Raw genomic sequence first — 19,961 nt, 5'->3', positions numbered from 1 at the left:
TGAAACCTCCCCAAGCGTGGGGTGATGCTCAGCGTGCGGGAGAGGAGCCTCTGCAAAGCACCATTTCATTTCATTGAAAGGCGAGGAGGAGGGAAGGGGGAGCGGCAGCACATGAGCTGGCCCAGATCCTGTTTCAGCTCTTTTTCATTCTGTATCCGTGCAGTGCCAGCTCCTATTCCCACTGATCCGTGACGGCTGCTCCATCCACACTGGCAGAGATGTGGCTGTGCTGACATGAGCCCTGACGTGGCCCCCAGTGGCTGCTGCGACCCCACGAGGGTTCGGGATCCAGCTCTGGGGTTGAGAGTGAGGTGGAGAACTGTGCGATGCAGGGATCATCCCCGAGATGCTTCTCAGAGGCAGGAAGTGAGGGTTTGTGTGCTGGGCACACTGGGGTGTACCGGGGAGCACCGGGGAGCAGGCTGCACCCCACATGCCCACCCCAGCCTGCCACCCCTCACAGCACCTTCAGTAATGGGCTGAGTGGGGTGAGCACAGCAGGGATGCCACAGCAACGGGAACATAGGATGAGACAGGGATGGGGCTGCAGAACAGGACAGGAATGGGGACATGGGACAGGACAGAAATGGGGATGCAGAACAAGGCAGCAATGGGGACACGTGACAGAGCAGGAATGGGGACACAGGCCAGCAATGGGGCTGCAGAAGCAGGCAGTGATGGGAACACTCGGGACACTGCCACATTCTGCTGAGGCTTCCCCAGCTCCATTCACCACCTCCCCCTGCTCCGTCCCCATCTCCTCAGCCCACAGGGCCGTGCTCTCTGTTCCTGGCTCATGGCTTGTGTCTCATTGCTGCGGGTGGCCACCAGGCACAGATGAGCTGTGGAGGGTGATTTATGCGGGCAGGTTGATGCTGCAACTGTCTGGGAGGGCGGCAGCAGCTGCTCCGGCTGCTCCAGCACAAGGGGGGCAGCAGGAGGTGGGGCTCGGGGCAGGACATGTCCTGGGGGTGTCATGGAGGGGGGTGGTAGGGCTGAAGGGGAATGGGGACGAAGGGGGGGCTGAGTTCTGCTTCAAAGCCACTGCGTGAGACCAAGATTCAAGTCAAGGCTCCGGCTCACCCAGATTTAATCCGCTCTAAATCCCACCTTTAATCTGTTTAATGCCACCTTCGGGAACTGGGATCCTGAGCGATGGCTCCTTCCCACCGAGCCGGGAGGAGGAGGAGGTGGAGGAAGAGGAGGAGGAGGAGGAAGAGGAGGATGCTCCCAGTGCTGGGGTGCTGGGATGGGGATGCACGGCTCGGCGGGACCGCAGGGCTTGGGGGTCCCCAGCACAGGCCGCGACTCCCCGATTGCTGCTTCCCGACCTGGAAACTCCTGCACCCGCCTCCGCGGGCGGGCAGCGGGGGGGTCCCGGTGAGACACCGGCCCTGCGCCCACCGCGGGGGCTCCGGCTACCGCCCCGCCCGTGACACTGCCCCGGCCGAGCGGAGGGGATGCCCGCTCCCGGTTTGCACCGGCCGTGGGGGGTGGTTTGGGGCCGGGTGGGGGTCTAGGGTCTGGGGCAGCCCCCCCAGAGCAGAAGCCGCCCACACCCCCGGTACGGGGGTAGAGAGGGGACTTTGTGGGACCCCCCCGGTGCTGCTCGTGCTCAGCCCGGTTTACCGGAGCCCTCCTCAGCACCCGGCCCGCTCCGCTCCCGGCGCCCCTCGGCTCCGTACAGACCCGTGCCCGTTCCACGCCGCCATAACGGCACCGGTCCCCGCACGCCGGGACCATCGGAGCCGGGGCTCCGGCTCCGGCTCCGGCTCCGGCTCCGGTCCCGGTCCCGGTCCCGGTCCCGGTCCCGGTCCCGGTCCCGGTCCCGGTCCCGGTCCCGGTCCCGGTCCCGGTCCCGGTCCCGGGGGATCCCCAGCCGCGGGTTCCTATTGGCTGCTTTGTAGCAAGCCCCGCGCTGCCATTGGCTGGCACCGCCCGTAGGCTCCGCCCCACCACCCCGCGGCCACCGCCCCTCCGGGCCCCGCTCGGGACCTCGCAGCAGCCGCGGGCGGGAGGCCCGGACCCGGCACCGGCACCGGGGGCACCGGGGGCAGCGAGAGGCACCGGGGGCAGCGACCCCCCCCCCGCCCGGCCCCGCCCGGCCCCGCCCCGTCCCGTTCCGTTCCGCCCCGTCCACACCGGGGGCACCGGAGCAGCCCCGGTCCCGGCGCCGCGCTCCCCCGAGGCAGGAGCAGGTAAGGGCCGGCCGGGCTCTGCTGCCCGCGGGTGCAGCGCTGCCGGGATCGGGCCCTCTCCCCGGTTCCCCCCGGTCCCCGCGCTCCGCGGGGGTGGCGGTGCGTGGTACCTGCCCGGTTCGTGCTTCTCGCCCCGGTACCGGCTTGCGTCTGGAGGGTGAACGCATCCTTCCCGGGTACCCGCCGTGCCTCCCTCCCTCCCCGTGTCACCGGGCACCGGGGTGCCCCCGGGGACCGAAGGTTTGGGGAGTCCCGAGGGGCGGGAGCTGCCGGGTGGGCAGAGCCCGGGGGTGTCCCCAGGAGCCTTTGGCCGTGCCTCAGTTTTCCCGGTACGGGGAGATCGCCCCCAAAACCGGTGGGAAAACCGAGGGGGGCTGGAAGCGTCCGGTGGGTTACGGCTGACGGGAACTCGGAGAAGGCGGAGGAGGCCCCCCTGGGGTCATCTCTGGAGCGAGGGCAAGGATGGGTGCCCCATGGCATCACCCTGGCCTTCCTCTGCACCCAGCCACTGGCTATGCCCCGGGCTCTAAGGAATGAAACTCCCTCATTCCCTTTGGTGAGGCCGGATCCTGCCTGGAGCCACGGAGTTGGATGTAAAACTTCCCAGCTCCCACCAGCCAAAGCTGTATCAGCTCCGGAGCAGGGAAGGAGTTGGGCCATAAACATTCTTTGCCAACCCCAAGCCCACCACGGGATCCAAATTGTCCCGTGGAGCTTTTCTTCCCTCCTGGAGCTGCTTTGTCCTCGCTGATCCCGGGGCAGGAAGCATGTGATGCACCGAGGCCCTCACCACGGGACGGATGGATGGGCAGACGGTCGGTTTGGCCTCTTCCCCCCCTCCCCATCCTCCGTTTTCCACTTCCCCATCAGTCTCCGTCTGCTCCGAGCAAAGGAGAAAGGAAGTTGCAGCCCGAGAGGGCGGCTTGATGGCAGCTCGATAAAGAAAAGGAGGAAATGGAAGGCGACACAGATGCTCCAAAATAACCCCCCCTTCCTCCTCACCCTCCTCCTCTCCTCCCTGCAGCTGCCTCCCCCTCCCCCCCCAGGGCACAGTAATCCCAGAGGGATTCCTTGATATGGCACCAGATCAGCTCCCCCATCCCGAATCGGCACTGTGGGGGTATCACCCCCACCCAGTGATGGAGCACCCGCAGTCGGTGCCCCTTCAGGTGCCAGGATCCCATTCCCACGCAGTGCCAGTGAACGGGAAGCGCCGGCGGGATTTACCACCTACGCCCGGGGTTGGAGCCCCCTTGGATGCAGCGCCCAGCTCCTTGCACAGACACGTTGGAGCTGCTGGGGCAGATCGACATTCCCAGGCATTGGTGCAAAGGAGAAACCAGAACCCTTCTGTTCCTTCCTGTGGGTGCCCTCGCTGGGGCTGCATTCCGGGGCACCTGCAGGAGGAAGATGATGGGATTGGGGCATTCAGATCCCAGCGCCAGGGATGGTGAGGATGATGACGGGGACGTGTCCAAGTGCGTGGTGTGAGCACCAGGAGCGAGCGGAGCGCGATGCAGCGTGTGGCGCCCGGCTGAGGCGATGCCAGCACTTCCCACCGCATCCCTATCCCCTGCTCCAGGGAGCCGTGGTGGCCGTGCCAAGAGGAGTTTTTCCTCAGGCGAGGTGTTTACCCAGTGGCTTCCTCCCTGGCCTCACCCCGCTGGGCATACACGCGCCGGACCCGGCGCCTTTTGGTGCTGTTTGCGCCCATGGCAACGTGCGAGTGCCGGTGGTTGTGAGAGGCGGCGTTTGTCCTTCCTCTTCCTCCTCCTCTGCTGCCCCGGCGCTGGTAAACGGGGGTCTGGAAGCTGGGAAGGCTCAGGGATGGGGAGGGATGGGTGGTTGGGCTCTCCGGTTACATCGCTGCGCTCTGACCCGGCTCCTGTAATCCAGCCCGGTGCGGGGTTTAATTAATGAAGAGGGCTTGGAGGTGCAGGGAGCTGGTGGAAAGCGATGCCAGGGGGTGCAGAGCGGAGCAGCGGGATCACATCCGTCACACGGGCGTGTGGCCAAGGACTGGGAGGCACCGGGGATGCTGGGGTGCGGAGAAGGGGTGATTTCCAGAGCAGCGTGCATGGGATGGAAGGGAAACCATGAAATGTTTACTTTGGCTGGGAGGAAACTTGTAGCAGGTTAATATGGCCCTGGTGAGGAGGAAGAGGAGGAAGGAGGAGGAGGAGGCAGAGGTGCCCCTGCTCTCAGATGGAGCTTTGTGGATGCCTCCCCTTGCTCCGCATGCCTGCTCCGTGCCCATGAATTATTGAAGTGCTTTTGCTTCCCTGCATGAGATATGGAGCCCGATGCTGAGTGAGATGGGGGGTTCGGAGGGGAAAGAGGGCTGGGGTTGGTCAGGGGCGAGGGGTCTTTGGGGCAGGTAGGAATCGCCTTGGGACTGGCAGGGTGATGGGGTCTCGTGCTCCCCCCTGCAGCCAGGAGCTTTCATTGATGCTCTGTAAGGAGCGGGCCACGCTCTGCTCATGGCCGTGCCCTCACTGGTGCAGGAGATGGTTTCTGGGCTGTCCCCATTTAGACGGGGGCCGAGGCTGCGGCCGGGTGTTGGATGCGATGCTCGTGGCTGTCCCCAGGGGACCCCATGGCTGTGTCACTGCATGCCCACCTCACCCGGGACGCCCACCCCCGCGGCTGCAACCTCCCCACTGAAACCTGCCAAACGGGTGGAAACCCCCCCAAAAAAGGGCTGTGACTCCCCAGAGCCACCGCTGGGACCGCAGCTCTTCCGGAGCAGGGAGGGACTCGGCGTGAGCAGCGCCCGGCTGCTTGGCTTGGGACAAGAAGCTGGGTTTTGAGGGCGTTTTCGTTAAAAAGAAGAAGAAGGGGGGGGAGGAAACAAACAGACCCCGAGCAGGGCTGCGGAGTTCAGCAGCAGGAAGGAAACCGAGCGGTTTATTTCGGTCTCGAGTCTGCTCCGCGGGGCAAAGCTTTGCCTCTTCCGTGCGCCGACAGCAGCCCCTGGGCGAACAATGGGGCTGCGGGGCCCTTCCCGCCAGGAAAACAGCGCGTTCCGGTGACAGCTCCTGCGTGCTGCTGAGTCAGCAGGTCCTGGCGGGGCAGACGGAGCCGGGCGCACGGCCCCGGGGCCAGCGGGAGCCGACGTGCGGGGAGGTGAGCGGGGTTCCCTTGGCCTTTGCAGGAGCGACCTCAGAGCAGCGCAGCGGGGTGCTGGGACGGGGCAGGGTGTGCTTGGGGGGCCCAAAGAGACCCCTCGAGGCCGCTTCGTGCCTCGGTTTCCCCCCACAAGTGAGGACTGGTTCCCTGCAGGAGGGGGCTGTGGGCAGCCAGCTCTTGTTCAGTGCTGGAGCGGAGGCTGCTCTGTTTTTGCAGGTGCTGATTGGGAGCCGTGGGTGTGTGGGGCAGAAGGAGCTGGGGCTTCCTATTTTGTAAGGGCTCCGTAGGTGGGATCTGCGCTCCCTTTGTGGCTGCAGCCGCTCTGCAGAGAGCTCAGGTGCGGGAATCCCTGTTTACAAGGCATTGCTCCCAGTGGGGAGCACAGGGCACCCACAACCGCCGCGCAATGCAGGGGAAGGGACCTCCGTGGTGCCCACACCTTGGCAAAGCCGTGGTCCTTCTGGAAGAGGCTGCCTGCTGCGGGCAGAGCCGATCCCCCATAGAGCCAAAGGGAGCAGAGATGGAGCCCATCCTGCCCATCCCTCCGGGCTCAGCTCCAGCAGCACCTCCCGCATGGAGCCATTGGCATTAAAGTGATCCCGGGAGCTGCCTCTGCTTTGTCATTTGTGCCTCAGGAGCCGGAGCTCGAGGCTCACGCTGGCAGCAATCGATGTCTTCACATGGAAGGAAGCACTCACAAACGTCCGTGTTGTTCCTCAGGGCTGTAAATAACGCTGCAGGCGGCAGCTCCGTTACTGCATGCTCAGCTCATGCCCTCACGGAGCCTTGGCCTCAGGGAGCCGGTGGCTGGGAGATGCTCAGGAAGCCAGGGCTCAGTTTGCACCATCACCCATGCACCATCAGCTGTGCTCCATCACCCATGCACCATCACCCATGCACCATCACCCATGCACCATCACCCGTGCTCCATCACCTGTGCTCCATCACCCGTGCACCATCACCCATGCACCATCACCCGTGCTCCATCACCCATGCTCCATCACCCGTGCTCCATCACCTGTGCTCCATCACCCGTGCACCATCACCCACGCACCATCACCCATGCACCATCACCCATGCACCATCACCCATGCACCATCACCCATGCACCATCACCCGTGCTCCATCACCTGTGCTCCATCACCCGTGCACCATCACCCACGCACCATCACCCGTGCTCCATCACCTGTGCTCCATCACCCGTGCACCATCACCCATGAACCATCACCCGTGCTCCATCACCCATGCTCCATCACCCATGCACCATCACCCGTGCTCCATCACCCATGCACCATCACCCGTGCTCCATCACCTGTGCTCCATCACCCATGCACCATCACCCATGCTCCATCACCCGTGGTCCATCACCTGTGCTCCATCACCCATGCACCATCAGCTGTGCTCCATCACCCATGCACCATCACCTGTGATCCATCACCCGTGCTCCATCACCCGTGCTCCATCACCCATGCACCATCACCTGTGCTCCATCACCCATGCTCCATCACCCGTGCTCCATCACCCATGCACCATCACCTGTGCTCCATCACCCATGCACCATCACCCGTGCTCCATCACCCATGCACCATCACCTGTGCTCCATCACCCATGCACCATCACCTGTGCTCCATCACCCATGCTCCATCGCCTGTGCACTGTTCCCCTTGCACAACTGGCTGCAGTGAGGTGGACCCATGGCCACAGCCGGGTATCTGAGCCCTGCTGGGGTCTGCTCCCATGCTCCATGGTGGTAGGAGCAGGATTGAGGATCCCTGTAGGGTCTCAGCCAAGGGGGCCCTGGTGCTGCCCATGCTGAGGGCAGACTCAGAATTGGGGCTGCAGACAAGAGGCTCTCCATACCCATGGCCAGTTTATCCCCATCCATTGTCACACCAGCAGCATCCTTTAGCTTCAATAGCTCCTCTCCCCTCCCTGGTGATGTTTTTACAGCCTGATCCCGTCCCCTCCTGCTGCCTCTGCGCCAGGCTGACCGTGCCACGTGCAGGTTCTTGCATAAGCAGCCCCCATCCCTGCCCATCCGTCCTGGCGTGGGAGCTGCTTGTTCTCACGCTGTTCTTGCCTCCCCGTGCTTTGTGGCTCCGTGATTTCCTGGGCCAGGGATGCAGCTCCAGGCTCGGTGGCTTTTGATTCATTCACAGCACTTTTCAAAGTGGATCTGGCCCCGCCGGGGTGCGGGGAGCTGGGCTGCGGCTGAGCAAGGGGTGAGGTTTGTGGCTGCTTGAATTATTCACCTCCATGCAACGCTCAGGAGGAAGCAGAACGAGTCCGGGCTCCAGCGCCATGGGTGTACCAGGGCAAGGGCCTCCATCCATGCTGGTGGGTGCTGCAAACCGGCTGTGCCACGTGGCTGCGGGTGACTCAACCAGCACCTGGGTCGTCCCCAGCTCACCCTGCAGGAAATGAGTCAGGGTTTCAGGAAGACAAAAAGGTTGAAGTGATGGGGCAAGAGCCCTTCCTGCACCCGGAGCAGGCGGCGCCGGGCAGGACCAGGACGGGGATGGAGGGTCACAGGCGATGCTCAGGTAGGGAGACCTCAGTCGCCGCTGGCACTGCCCATTGCACTGCAGCTTTCCCCCAGGGTTTGGGGCAGGAAGGTGGGAGCACCCTGTAACTCATCCAGCTCAGCTCCTGCCTTGCACCCAGGAGCTCTTCTTTGTCCTGCTGTTGGTTGGAGATGCTCTTCCTCCTCCCAAAAGGCTGAGGGGGTAGGATAAGAGATGGGGGCTGATGCAGGACATGAACTGTGTGTGTGCCTCTTCCCCTTGCAGAGATGGACACCTTCAGCACCAAGAACCTGGCCCTGCAGGCCCAGAAGAAGCTCTTGAGCAAGATGGCTACCAAGACCATAGCCAACGTCTTCATTGATGACACCAGCAGCGAGATCTTGGATGAGCTCTACCGGGCCACCAAGGAGTACACCCACAACCGCAAAGAGGCGCAGAAGATCATCAAAAACCTCATCAAGATCGTGATGAAGTTGGGCGTTCTCTACCGCAACGGGCAGTTCAGCGCCGAGGAGCTGCTGGTGATGGAGCGCTTCCGCAAGAAGGTCCACACCTTGGCCATGACGGCCGTCAGCTTCCACCAGATAGACTTCACCTTCGACCGCAGGGTCATGTCGGGCGTGCTCACCGAGTGCCGGGACCTGCTGCACCAGGCTGTCAACGGCCACCTCACCGCCAAGTCCCACTCCCGCATCAACCACGTCTTCAATCACTTTGCGGACTACGAGTTCCTCTCGGCTCTCTATGGGCCATCCGAGCCCTACCGCACCCACCTGCAGCGGATCTGCGAGGGGGTTAACAAGATGCTGGAGGAGGACAACATATGAAGGTGGCCGAGGCAGCGCGGGCGCCTGGTTTGAGCAGCACCGGGCTCGGTGTCCTCTTCTCTGCAGCACAACCCCATTTGCTCCTTGTGTCTCCACCAAACTGAACCTCTCGACTGTGTCTAACCCTTGCCCAGGGTCTGCAAACCCCTCCCTGTGCTGGGCTGAGCCCTTCCCGGGTGACCCTGGGCCTCTGGGCTCCTGCTGTACAGTTTCATTTCCTTTGTCCACTAAGTGCTCTTAGCTCCGGGTCCAAGGAACCGGACTCCTCCCCTTGATCTCTGTTGTAACTCTCCTGGGGGAGACCCAGACCAAAGGCTCTTGGTGTGTGACGCCTCTCGGGGCTCTCTGAGCGGGGGGCGGTTGTTTGGATGGACACTGGTGAGGGCTGGGGAGCCCCATGGTTTCCTTTCTGCAGCTCCACGATGTGCTGGGAGCAAATCGTGGCCCACACTGGCACCGCACGGGGGGGAAGGCGTTTCTGCACCTTGCAGGCTCTTCAAAGACAAGGCCTGGGGACCAGAAGGATCCCACCCCACCTGTCCGCGGGAGCAGGGAGGGAGCTGCTCCTTCCCCGCATCCCAGCTACATCAGAGACACAATTCCCCCCCCCGGCTGCTGCGGTGGTACCACTGCGGTGGCTCCGGTGCCTTTGGTGGTGTCCAAAGCCCTCCCATGGATTCCATACATTTCACGTGTCCTCCGCTGAGTTCTGGCTGTGGTTTTTTAGCCGACTGTAGCTCTGATGAGTGACGGAAATAAACCAAACTCATCCTTAAATGGAGATGGCTCCCTGTGACCCGGGCTTTGTGCTCTCCAGCCCCAGCATCGCTGCTGCCCCTGCTCCCTGCAGCGGGAAGCAGCTTTGCAGGATTCAGGGATTCGGTGCAGGTGAGTTGGGCTCTCGGAGCATGAATGCCCCAACCGGAGCCTGTTCCCAGCACGCTGAGCTTGGCTTTGAACACGGGAAATTGCCCTTTCAGCAATCAGGACACGGCACAATCTCATCCGGCCTTATCTCCACAGCCTCCTCGTGCCTCCTGTTCCATGGGATGTCTCCAGGCACAGGAGGACGGCAGTGCTGATGGGCAGAGCATTGTGCTTCCCGTTCGCTGCTACCTTTCCACCGCTGGCTCGAGGCACTGAGAACTTCCAGCCTTTAAGATTAAATAAAAGGAATCCCCCCCATCTGGGTCATTCCACAGGCCTGGCTCCGGATGTCACAGCCAATGCAGTTGTGTGACAGAGCGCGGGGTGGGGGGTAAAGCACCTTTAGGGGTGTCCATGGAGGAGAACGCGGCCGAGCTCCACCGAGGCGCTGGGCCCTTGGGGAGGGCAGGGTGAAGTCGCCCTTTGGCCCACGGTGTTTGGGAGCAGACGTTCCTGGTTCTTTCCAGCTCACGGCAGCTGCCAGGGACGTGCAGGAGAGGAGCCAGAGCTGGAAGCAGCTCCCGGAGTTGCCAGCGGATGCGGGGAGCAGGCAGGGCAGAACGGGGCTGATGGATGCGGCGGCTGCGCTGACACAGGCACTTCCCTGTTCTGCTCTCACGGTGCACACCAGCATCAGCTGCAAGAGGCTCCTTAATTGCATGGAACATCCCAGCGCAGATGAGCCCCGACCCCGTCCCCAGGGTTTCGTACACCCCAGGACCACAGTTAACCCACCAGTGCCTGCCTTTGCCTTCGCATGCAGGTGCCTCATCTGGAACTTCTCCCTCACACCCCATGGTGAACACCCACCTTGTTCCCAGAACTCCGAACGGAGCAAACTGGGGCCAGAGCTTGATGCTTTATTCCTTTATTGGTGGTGCATTTACACAGGGAAGGAATTCCACTTTCCCTCGCTGTTACGACTCGAGATAAGAAAAAGATCCCTTCCGTACGTAGAAAATAGTCCTGCAGTTGTACTGAGGCATGGAAGTGGTGCTCGGGTTGGTTCCTGGGTTGTGTCAGAATAAGCAGCTCTGCCTTCCCCATGTCCAGTTACCTCCCAAGCCCTGCTCTGCACTAGGGCAGGGCAGGAACATCCTCCCCAGCGCAGCCATACTCAACAAGGAGCCCGACAGCTTTGGCCAACTCTATCCCTTCCTTCCCCCTCCCACCCAACTGGATTGTTGGCAGTCCTGGGGGAATGGTTGGACTTGATGATCTTAAAGGTCTTTTCCAACCCAGTTGATTCTGATTCCTCCTGTCAGGCTTGCAGAGAGAGAAATCCCATCCTTCCCTCTGGAGACTACAGAGTTAAGAGCTCCCCTTTAGCAAACCTTGGTTCAATCCAGCCACTTATCTTTCTGTGCTTCTCTTCCTAGCAAGGGAGATAAGGAGCCCCCGTCTGAGGGGAGCTTCACCATATTCAGCAGATCAACCAAGCAGAAAGCGGGTGACAGAATGGCTGGCTGCAGATCAGGAGTCTCAGAGGAGGTTTCAGCTGCAAAGCACATCGTTACTCTGACACAAGCCAGAATGCATCTGCCTTAACACCCCCAAGCCCCGCTTGTGTTGGACCCTAGCACATTTCAATATGGAAAACATCAAAAGGTTTGGCCAACCCCCAAACCCAACCCCCTGCCGTTAAGCAGTGATCCTCTTTATCTGCCGTGCTCTTCCGACCAGAACACCCTGCCCAGCGCCGGCCCCGGGGTCACAGCTCCTCACGGGGTGTTCTTGCTACAATCATGAGCTTGGAGAGTTCAAAACGGAACTTGCCTTCCCTGTGAGCCACTGGAAAGAGAGAAAACAAGGCCAGCATAAAGCAGATGGGAGGGCATGCACAAACCAGCCCTGCTGGGTCCTTTCCAGGACCATAAAGCCAGCAGGTCGGGCACTGCACTTCCTTCTGCTGCACACAACAGGCGCGCTGGGATAAACCCATTCTTCCCCCGTGGTAATTTAACACTTACACTGCAAAACCCAGCCCCGGATGCCCCTGCCTCCATAGCACACACTGGCACCTCTCTGCATGGAGCTGTACTCGGCCCCCGCTTGTCTCCCAGCCCCTTTCTCACAGAGCTCTCAGTCACAGACCTGTTGTTTCGGTGACCTCAAACTCTTCCTGTTTTAAGGGGATGTCGCTTTGTCCACCCGCCGCAGCCTGAGACTGAAATGGGAAGGAAGGGGTTTAGGCAGTTGAGGCAATGCAAGAAGCTGCTCGCTTTAAAGGAAACAAAGCAGCAGCACGTGTTGAAAGGGAATGAATTTGTGTTTTCATCACGCGGGGCGACAGGATGCCACCCTCAAAGGAAACCTGACGGAAAACCTCTGGCTAGTTTTCCATCCCTTACTGAACCATGAACTCGTGCCTGAAAGCCTCACCTCGGAAGGCCGGGAAACGGGAGACTGCACCAGCCACAGCACCAGCAGAGGGGTTATTTACACTGCCACATGGGGTTTGCTGAGGCAAAGCAAGCCTCCCGTGCACTGCAGCCTGCCAGGGGGGAGTCTGCGGAGCCACCAGCAGACCCAGGGTGTTGAGGGAGCACCAAGGCAGCGGTGCAGGAGGCTGTACCTGCAGCTGCTCTCCCGCTGCCACCGCTCTCTAATTAGGGACGTGATGGAGGACGTTTTATTGCACAGATGTCTAATAAATGTTTTCCATGTCAAATTCATGTTTTATAGCAGCCTCCCACACGCCTGCTTCCAAGCGATCAGCTGGGACTTACGTAAGCCATGGCATACTCTATCTTGGCTCCTTTCACTTCGGCTTTAAACTGGGTAAAGAAGAGATAAGACTTCCCCTGGGGCCTGAAATGAGAAAGCAGAGTCTTTGACACGGGCAGAGAGGCTGGAGGCGCAGCTGAGCTCAGGGCTCACAGCTCCCTCCCTCCACAAGCACCTCTGGCTCTCCTGTGGCTCCATCTAATGAGGAGGGTGGAGCGGGGGCCACAGCACCCATGAACCACCCTGCAGAGGCAAACCCAGCCCCCCTGGCCCAGACCCCAGTGGCCTCACTGTTGGTTGGGGTTAAGGAACACACCTCCAGACGGAGCAGGAGAAGAGCTGCTTGTCTTCACTGACTCCAACGTTCATCTGCCACTGCTGCAGAGGGGAAAGGTCCATACAGTCACTGTGGGTGACCCTAACCCTAACCCTTGTACATCTCCCTTGCCCCAGAGACCAGGCACGTCCCCTCCAGCTGCGGCCATGGCAGGTTTGAGCCATCCCACAGTAACACAAGGGAATACACATGCTCCTGACAGCCCCTTCTGCTGCGTGTGGCACAGGGGTCCAAGCCCGGCTGCCATCCCCATCCCCAGTTCTGTTGGTACAGCCACAGAAGGGAGTGAGTGAAAGCCTCATTTCTCCTTCTGCTCACACAAAGGGACCTGACTGGAACAGGACTTGCAGAGGAGACAGCACAAACTGCATCTGCACAGCACCTACAGCATCCGCACGGCACCTACTGCACCTGTACGGCGCCTACTGCACCGGCACGGCACCTACTGCACCTGCACTTCACCTACTGCACCTGCACTTCACCTACTGCACCTGCACTGCGCCTACTGCATCTGCACTGCGCCTACTGCATCCGCACAGCGCCTACTGCATCCGCACTGCGCCTACTGCATCCGCACGGCGCCTACTGCATCCGCACGGCGCCGACTGCATCCGCACGGCGCCGACTGCATCTGCACGGCGCCTACTGCATCTGAACGGCGCCTACTGCACCTGCATGGCACCTACTGCACCCGCACTGCACCTACTGCATCTGCACGGCACCTACTGCATCTGCAGGGCACCTACTGCATCCGCACGGCACCTACTGCACCTGCACTGCACCTACTGCATCTGCACTGCACCTACTGCATCTGAATGGCGCCTACTGCACCTGCACAGCGCCTACTGCACCTGCACAGCGCCTACTGCATCCACACTGCACCTCCTGCACCTGCACTGCACCTACAGCAGCAGCACCACGAGCTGCAGGAAGGCTCCCCAAGAAGCAGAAGCGGCTCCTACGCGGCCCTTCCGGCCCAGCGGGGTACGGAAAGGGCTCTCCCTGCTCTCCAGACGCATCCAGCCCAGGATGCGCTCAGCACCCCAAGCACCAGGGCCGCAGGAGCGCGGCACAAGGCGCCGCGGGCAGGGAGCTGCTTCAGCAAGCAGAGAGCGTCGGGACCGGTGCAAGCGCCGCTGCCCGCAGCCGCCCACGGGCGCAAGTGGAACCCGAGGGTTTCCCCGCCTCACCTCGTTCGTTCCGCCCTGGGCCGAGTACGTGAAGGTGCAGGTGCGCTCCTCCTGGAAGGGGAGGAGGGGATGAGCCACGGCACAAAGGGTGAGGGGCCCATGGCCGCCCCTTGGGCCCCCGTGCGGCAACGAGGGGACATCTGCGGGCACCTCAGGGGGTGACCCCCGGGGGTCAGCGGGGCCCCGTGGTGCCGGGGGACCAAGGACCCACAGCCCCTTCTCCATGGGGAGGCTGCTCCTTCCCGCCGGGGACCCCTGCACCCCGCGGGTGCCCTCCTCCCGCAGCCGCCCCTTTCTCCTCGGGGGCACTGCCCATGGCACGCTCCGTTCCACGGAGGTCTCCTCACACAGGGGCTCTCCCGTTTTCCTCCGGGACCCTCCCGTTTTCCTTGGGGACCCCCTTCTCCTTGGGGACCCCCCCCTTTTCCTTGGGGACCCCCCTCTCCCTGGGCTCCCCCCCCTCCGCAGACCCCCCTCAGGGACCCCTCTCCCGATGGGGTCCCCCCTCCCCCGCCCCTTAGCAACCAGCACGGACCCCCCCCCCCCGTTAACCCCGCAGCTGGTCCCGCCCCCCCCCCCGCTGCCAGCCAATCCGCGTGGCGGGGCCCGGGAGTGACGTGGCCCACCGCTAATCAGCGCCCGTCGCGCCCGCGGCCTTCGCCCCGTGCCTCCGCCGCTCACCAGGCTCCGGGAGAAGGAGTGCACCCCCCCGCCGGGCCGCACGTCGAACCGGGCCGCGCTCGGCTCCTCCGCGGCCCCCGCCGCCAGGCACAGCAGCGCGGCGGGCACCAGCGCGGCCCACAGCCCCCGGCCGCTCCTCCCGCTGGGCGCCGCCATCTTGGAAAGGAAGCCTGCGCTACGGCGGGCGGGAGGGGTCAGCGCGGGCAGCGGGCGCTCCGGCGGCCATCTTGGGTGCGGGCAGGAGGGTTAACCCTATGGGGGCCGCGGTGGGGACAGCGGCACGAGGAGCCGTGGGCATGGGGGACAAAGAGCCGTGGGCAGGGGGGCGAGGAGCCGTGGGGGCAGAAGTCGGCCCCCAGGCGGTGCCCCCGGGGCCCCTCAGCCCAGCCGGGCCCCGGCACTGAATCCGGCGCCATTGAGGACAGAGAGAGCAGGACGGGGATGGGGGCGGCTCCTTCATTTCTGCCTCCTCCGCAGGGGTAAATACAGAGCCGTGGGTCCGGCGGAGGAGCCCCAGCCCCGGCCCCGGCCTTTGGGGTGGAGCCGGGGCCGCAGGGGGAAGGGGAGGAGCGTGGGAGCAGAGGCAGGGGCAGGCGGCGCCATCAGCGGGTCCTCGGGAGGCGCTGGGCTCGGGGCACCGGGAAGCGGGGTCGGGTCCAGCCGCGGGGAGCCGTGGCCGCTCACGGCACCGGGAAGCTGGCCTGTGCGGCCACCCCGCACTGGTTGTGGGCGCCCTTCAGCAGGCGGATGTAGCCCTGCTCACCCCAGAGCTCCGACCAGCTGCAGGAGGGGGAGAAAGAGAGCAGCCATGGGCGCATCCGTGGGCACAGCCATGAGCGCATCCATGAGCACATCCATGAACACATCCATGAACACATCCATGAACACATCCATGAGCACATCCATGAACACATCCATGGGCACATCCATGGGCACATCCATGAACACATCCATGAACACATCCATGGGCACATCCATGGGCACATCCATGGGCACATCCATGAACACATCCATGAACACATCCATGAACACATCCATGAGCACATCCATGAACACATCCATGGGCGCATCCGTGGGCACAGCCATGAGCGCATCCATGAGCACATCCATGAACACATCCATGAACACATCCATGAACACATCCATGAGCACATCCATGAACACATCCATGGGCACATCCATGGGCACATCCATGAACACATCCATGAACACATCCATGAGCACATCCCTGAGCACATCCATGAACACATCCATGGGCACAGCCGTGTGCCTGCACACAGAGAACCAGCCCTGCCTGGGAGGATGAGGAGACAGGGACAGGGACGTTCCTGCCATGCAGCCCCAGTGGGGCCAGGTGTGTGTGGGGGTGAAGGGGGCAGCAGGGTCATGGAATCCCAGCCTGGTTTGGGTTGAAGGGACCTTAAAGCTCCTCCAGCTCCAACCCCTGCCACGGGCAGGGACCCCTTCCACTGGAGCAGCTTGCTCCAAGCCCTGTGTCCAACCTGGCCTTGAGCACTGCCAGGGATGGGGCAGCCACAGCTTCTCTGGGCACCCTGTGCCAGCGCCTCAGCACCCGCACAGGAAGAGCTTGTGCCTTGTCTCCAACCCGTTTGTGGGACATCCTCAGCCCCTACCTGTTCTTTAAGATCCAGTAGCTCACGTTGTGCCCGCGGTCCTGGCTCGTGCCGTAGCCCACGGCCAGCATCCCGTGGTTCACCCGCTGGCTGCAGAGCGCGCTGCTGAAGATGCCTGCGAAGAGCAGAGCCGGGCTGAGCCGGGGGCAGCCCTCATCCATCCTCCTCCGGGGGTGGCTCCCACCCCTCAGGGCCTCCATCAGGACTCAGCCCCCCCTTCACCCCTCCCTAGGATGCGCGAGACGGTACCGGACTTGTAGAAGTGGAACTGGAAGCTGCTGGCGTCCACCGCCACCGACACGGGGCCCACGGTGGCCACCGCCTGCTCCAGCGCCGCCTCATTGCCCTGGGCCACCATGCGCAGGCCGGAGCAGGCGGCGGCCCTGTCCCGGGGGCTGTACCGGCAGCCGGAGGTGTCCTGGCGGGAGGCATGGGCTGAGCGCGGTGCTGGCACCCTCGCGCCCCGGCGCCCCCCGGCGCTGCCCCTCACCGTGCCCGTGTAGGGGTAGACGCACTCCGAGTTCAAGCCGCCGTTGTCGCGCACGTACTGGAAGGCGCGGGTCATGTACCCGCCGCGGCAGCCGGCGTTGCCCAGCGGCCGGGAGCAGTCGATGAGGTTCTGCTCGCTCAGCACCACCAGCTTCCCCGTGCGGTTGAAGACGAGCCCCTCCAAGGCCCCCGTGGCGCTGAAGGCCCAGCAGGACCCGCAGTGCCCCTGGGTGAGATGGGGACGGCAGGGACGGTCACGGCGTCGCCCCAAAACCCGCTGCAGAGAGATGCTGTGACCCCCCCCGTGTGCTCTGCAGCTCCTCAGCCCTCACAAAGCTGCTGCTTTATGGTGACCAGGGGTTTCGTGGCGGCTGGGAGGGTGCTGCTGGTGGTTTCTGCCGCCCAGGCCCCGGCAGCCATCACACAGCCCTGACCGCATCCCGAGCCCACCTGGTTCTTCACGGGTGTCACGTAGCCCTTTGCCCTCCAGTCCACCTCCAGCGGGGGCTTCAGGGTCTTTGATGGCTGGAAGAGCAGCGCTGGCTCCTCCGGCCATGCTGGGGTGAAGCCGTTCAGGAGCTGGTTAAACTCCTCCTCTGTCTGCAGGGAAAACCTGGGTGATGCCAGGAGCAGCACCACAGCCCCACCGGCCCCTGGGGAAGCACCTGCAGCTCCCAGTGCCCATCTCCAGCCCTGGGAGCATCAGGAGGTCCCCGGTCCCCATCTCCAACCCTGGGTGCATCAGGAGGTCCCCGGTCCCCATTTCCAGCCCTGGGTGCATCAGGAGGTCCCCGGTCCCCATTTCCAGCCCTGGGTTCATCAGGAGGTCCCCATCTCCAACCCTGGGTTCATCAGGAGGTCCCCGGTCCCCATCTCCAGCCCTGGGTGCATCAGGAGGTCCCCGGTCCCCATCTCCAGCCCTGGGTGCATCAGGAGGTCCCCGGTCCCCATCTCCAACCCTGGGTGCATCAGGAGGTTCCCAGTCCCCATCTCCAACCCTGGGTGCATCAGGAGGTCCCCGGTCCCCATCTCCAGCCCCGTTGCCCTGGGGGGTGCAGGCCCTGGTGCAGGAGGTGTCCCCGGGGGGGCTGCGGTACCAGGTCCCCGTGGTGGTTCATGGCCAGGCGGAAGCCGTGCTGCCCCTGCAACTGCTCCCAGTTGTGCTGCTGGATGCAGCGCAGGTTCTTCTCCCAGACCTCCCTGCGGATGGGCTCAGCCTCCTGCCGTGGGGCAGCAGGATCAGAGCCAGCCCCCAGGAGCAGGGGCACACGGGATGGGGGCACTCGGGTACCTCTGGGTGAGCCCCCCATAGGGAAGCAGGACCTACCCCTGGGTACTCCTTGCCATGGAGGCTCTTCCACCCTTCCCAGGCCTCATCCAGGGCGGGATCCAGCGCCGTGGTGCAGCCCAGCAGGGCCAGCAGCAGCCCCAGCAGCACAGCCATGGTGCTGAACTGGGGGGAATGGTGAGAGCAGGGTCGGGGGGGGCCAGGGCTGGGAGCAGGATGAGTCCTTCCAAGCCCAGGTTAGAGGTGAGCGTGGAGCCAGAGAAATGCAAGCAGAGGCAGAGGAAAGGCACACGTTGGCCTGTGCAGCCACGCTGCCGCTGCGATGGGAGCTCCAGGAACCATGGGATGGTTTGGGTGGGAAGGGACCTCTAAAGCTCATCCACGTCCAGCCACAGACAGGCGTTCACCACCCTTTGGGTGGCACTGAGCTGTGCTCTGCAGGAACAAGCAGCTCCGCAGAGAGCAGAGCCTGGCTGGCAGGAGGCAGCTGACACAGGGCAGGGGGAGCAGCAGGGACGGAGCCGGCCCAGCCCTCCCTTCCCCATCCCCATCCGCGCCACCAAGGAAGAGCCCCATGGAGCGAGAGCCGCAGCCGCTGGGCCGGGATGAAGCTGCCGGCAGCAAAGTGCCCGGCAGAAACCTGCCCCAGGCCCGAGCACGGGGCCGGAAGCAGCGATCAGGGGCTTGGTGCAGAGGTGGAGCCGCTGCACGGTGCCCACTGAAGCCTCGCACGTGCCCCCGGCTCCCTCCGGGAGGCCTTTCCAGGATCGGTTTCCACCCTTCCTTCGTGCCAGCGAGCACCCGGAGCCCTGCCTCGGCTCCCGACACCACCAGCCCACTCCACTGCAGCCCTTCGCCTTCCTCCCGCACCTCCCCAGTGCACCCTGGTATTCCAGAGCAAGTTCAGTTATTCCCTGCCAAGGGGAGGGAGATAAATGCCTGAGACACCCCCAGACACACGAGTTTCTACTGACAGGGCTGTCCAAGAGCGAGAGCCATCGGCACCCCTTTGTTCCACACGCTCTGGGAATGGAGATGCCGGGAGCTATTCCCCCTGAGCATCCTCCGGGGCAAGCGGTGGCTTCCCTGAGTGAATTCCATAGCTTGAGGAGCGGGGTTGCTGTTAAAACAAGCCATCAGGAACATCTGTTCCCATTCCGCATCCTCCACCTCTGAATGAAGCCCCACATGCTGGGTTGTGGTGGGAGAAAAGCCTCCCGAGCCCCTCTGGTCCCCGTTCCTAAGGAGGAGCCGGTCTTCCCGCTCCGGCCATTCCCACTTGCTCAGTAAATGAACAATGTCAGGCTCCAGCTGCAGAGCCCCTGTGAGGACCAGATACCCCAAGCCCAGCTCCACGCTCCCATTACCTTTCCCACAGGACACCTCCCCCAGTGTTTGTGTTTCAATCCCCGACAGAGCCTGTTCCATATGGAAAAGCTCCAGCGCGCGGGAGGTGATTTTCCAGTTAACGCCTCTCAGGATCCTCAATCCCCCAAAGAAGAAAACCAACCTCTTCCTACAGCATCAAACAGTCCCGGCTTCAGAAGCGAGCTCAGACGATCAAAGGAGCTGCCACGTTTGTAAACTGCTGCAGACGGGAGCGTTCTGACGGCGGTGCAGGCGGTTTAAGCAACACTTGCTCTTTTGGGGCAGGAAGAAGCAGTTTAAATTAAGACTGGGAAGAAACAAAGCCTGCAATAAAAGCTGCTTACCCCAGCCCCCAGCCAGCTCTAAAGAGGGGGCAGAAAGGGAGCAGCTTCTGTGGCTCAGAGATGTGCAACTTCCTTCATTGCATCCCCTTCCGACCTCAGGAGCTGCACGCGGGGCTCCCCGGGGGGCAGAAGCTCAACCACAACGGTGCAGGGCAGTTACGTGGGGACAAGGAGGAGGCAACAGCCCCACTCAGAGCCACGCTCCGAGAGCCAGCGGCCCCAGCTCTAAGACACTTGGCATTCGGAGCAGAAGCCTCCAGCTCGCCCCCTCAGGGCACGGCAGGGTGGATTCATCAC

The 19,961-nt window shown here is 63.0% G+C and overlaps 3 protein-coding genes across 6 annotated transcripts; 1 reads left to right on the top strand and 2 right to left on the bottom strand.

The window, feature by feature from the left end:
• Nucleotides 1–3,388: 3,388 nt before the first annotated feature.
• On the top strand, nt 3,389–9,415 carry TNFAIP8L1 (TNF alpha induced protein 8 like 1). 2 transcript variants are annotated; one of them, XM_061466992.1, is made up of 2 exons: nt 3,389–3,990; nt 8,117–9,415. In XM_061466992.1, exons 1-2 carry the CDS (start codon nt 3,741–3,743, stop codon nt 8,677–8,679), a joined length of 813 nt encoding a protein of 270 aa, XP_061322976.1. In that variant the 5' UTR covers nt 3,389–3,740; the 3' UTR covers nt 8,680–9,415. The 2 variants fall into 2 exon arrangements, with proteins under 2 accessions (XP_061322976.1, XP_061322977.1); XM_061466993.1 differs by lacking the exon at nt 3,389–3,990 and adding an exon at nt 7,589–7,870.
• LOC133276285 (procathepsin L-like) lies at nt 5,872–19,806 on the bottom strand. 3 transcript variants are annotated; one of them, XM_061466983.1, is made up of 9 exons: nt 19,320–19,806; nt 17,992–18,112; nt 17,762–17,884; nt 17,115–17,264; nt 16,666–16,890; nt 16,425–16,593; nt 16,176–16,290; nt 15,226–15,321; nt 5,872–5,881 (listed from the first exon to the last, which is right to left on the bottom strand). In XM_061466983.1, the coding sequence occupies exons 2-9, from the start codon at nt 18,106–18,108 to the stop codon at nt 5,878–5,880; spliced, it is 999 nt and encodes a 332-aa protein (XP_061322967.1). In that variant the 5' UTR covers nt 18,109–18,112; nt 19,320–19,806; the 3' UTR covers nt 5,872–5,877. The 3 variants fall into 3 exon arrangements, with proteins under 3 accessions (XP_061322967.1, XP_061322969.1, XP_061322968.1); XM_061466985.1 differs by having other exon boundaries at nt 19,463–19,806; XM_061466984.1 differs by lacking the exon at nt 5,872–5,881 and having other exon boundaries at nt 15,217–15,321.
• On the bottom strand, nt 10,459–14,715 carry MYDGF (myeloid derived growth factor). The gene is made up of 6 exons (XM_061467002.1): nt 14,542–14,715; nt 13,861–13,911; nt 12,650–12,711; nt 12,336–12,417; nt 11,701–11,773; nt 10,459–11,397 (listed from the first exon to the last, which is right to left on the bottom strand). Exons 1-6 carry the CDS (start codon nt 14,695–14,697, stop codon nt 11,318–11,320), a joined length of 504 nt encoding a protein of 167 aa, XP_061322986.1. The 5' UTR covers nt 14,698–14,715; the 3' UTR covers nt 10,459–11,317.
• Nucleotides 19,807–19,961: the final 155 nt, after the last annotated feature.

This window comes from Pezoporus flaviventris, unplaced genomic scaffold, assembly GCF_033815535.1.
Source record: "Pezoporus flaviventris isolate CSIRO_AGI_PZ_B2104156 unplaced genomic scaffold, CSIRO_AGI_Pfla_v1 ptg000043l, whole genome shotgun sequence".
Taxonomy (NCBI): domain Eukaryota; kingdom Metazoa; phylum Chordata; class Aves; order Psittaciformes; family Psittacidae; genus Pezoporus; species Pezoporus flaviventris.
This window is presented reverse-complemented; position numbering and strand designations above follow the sequence as displayed.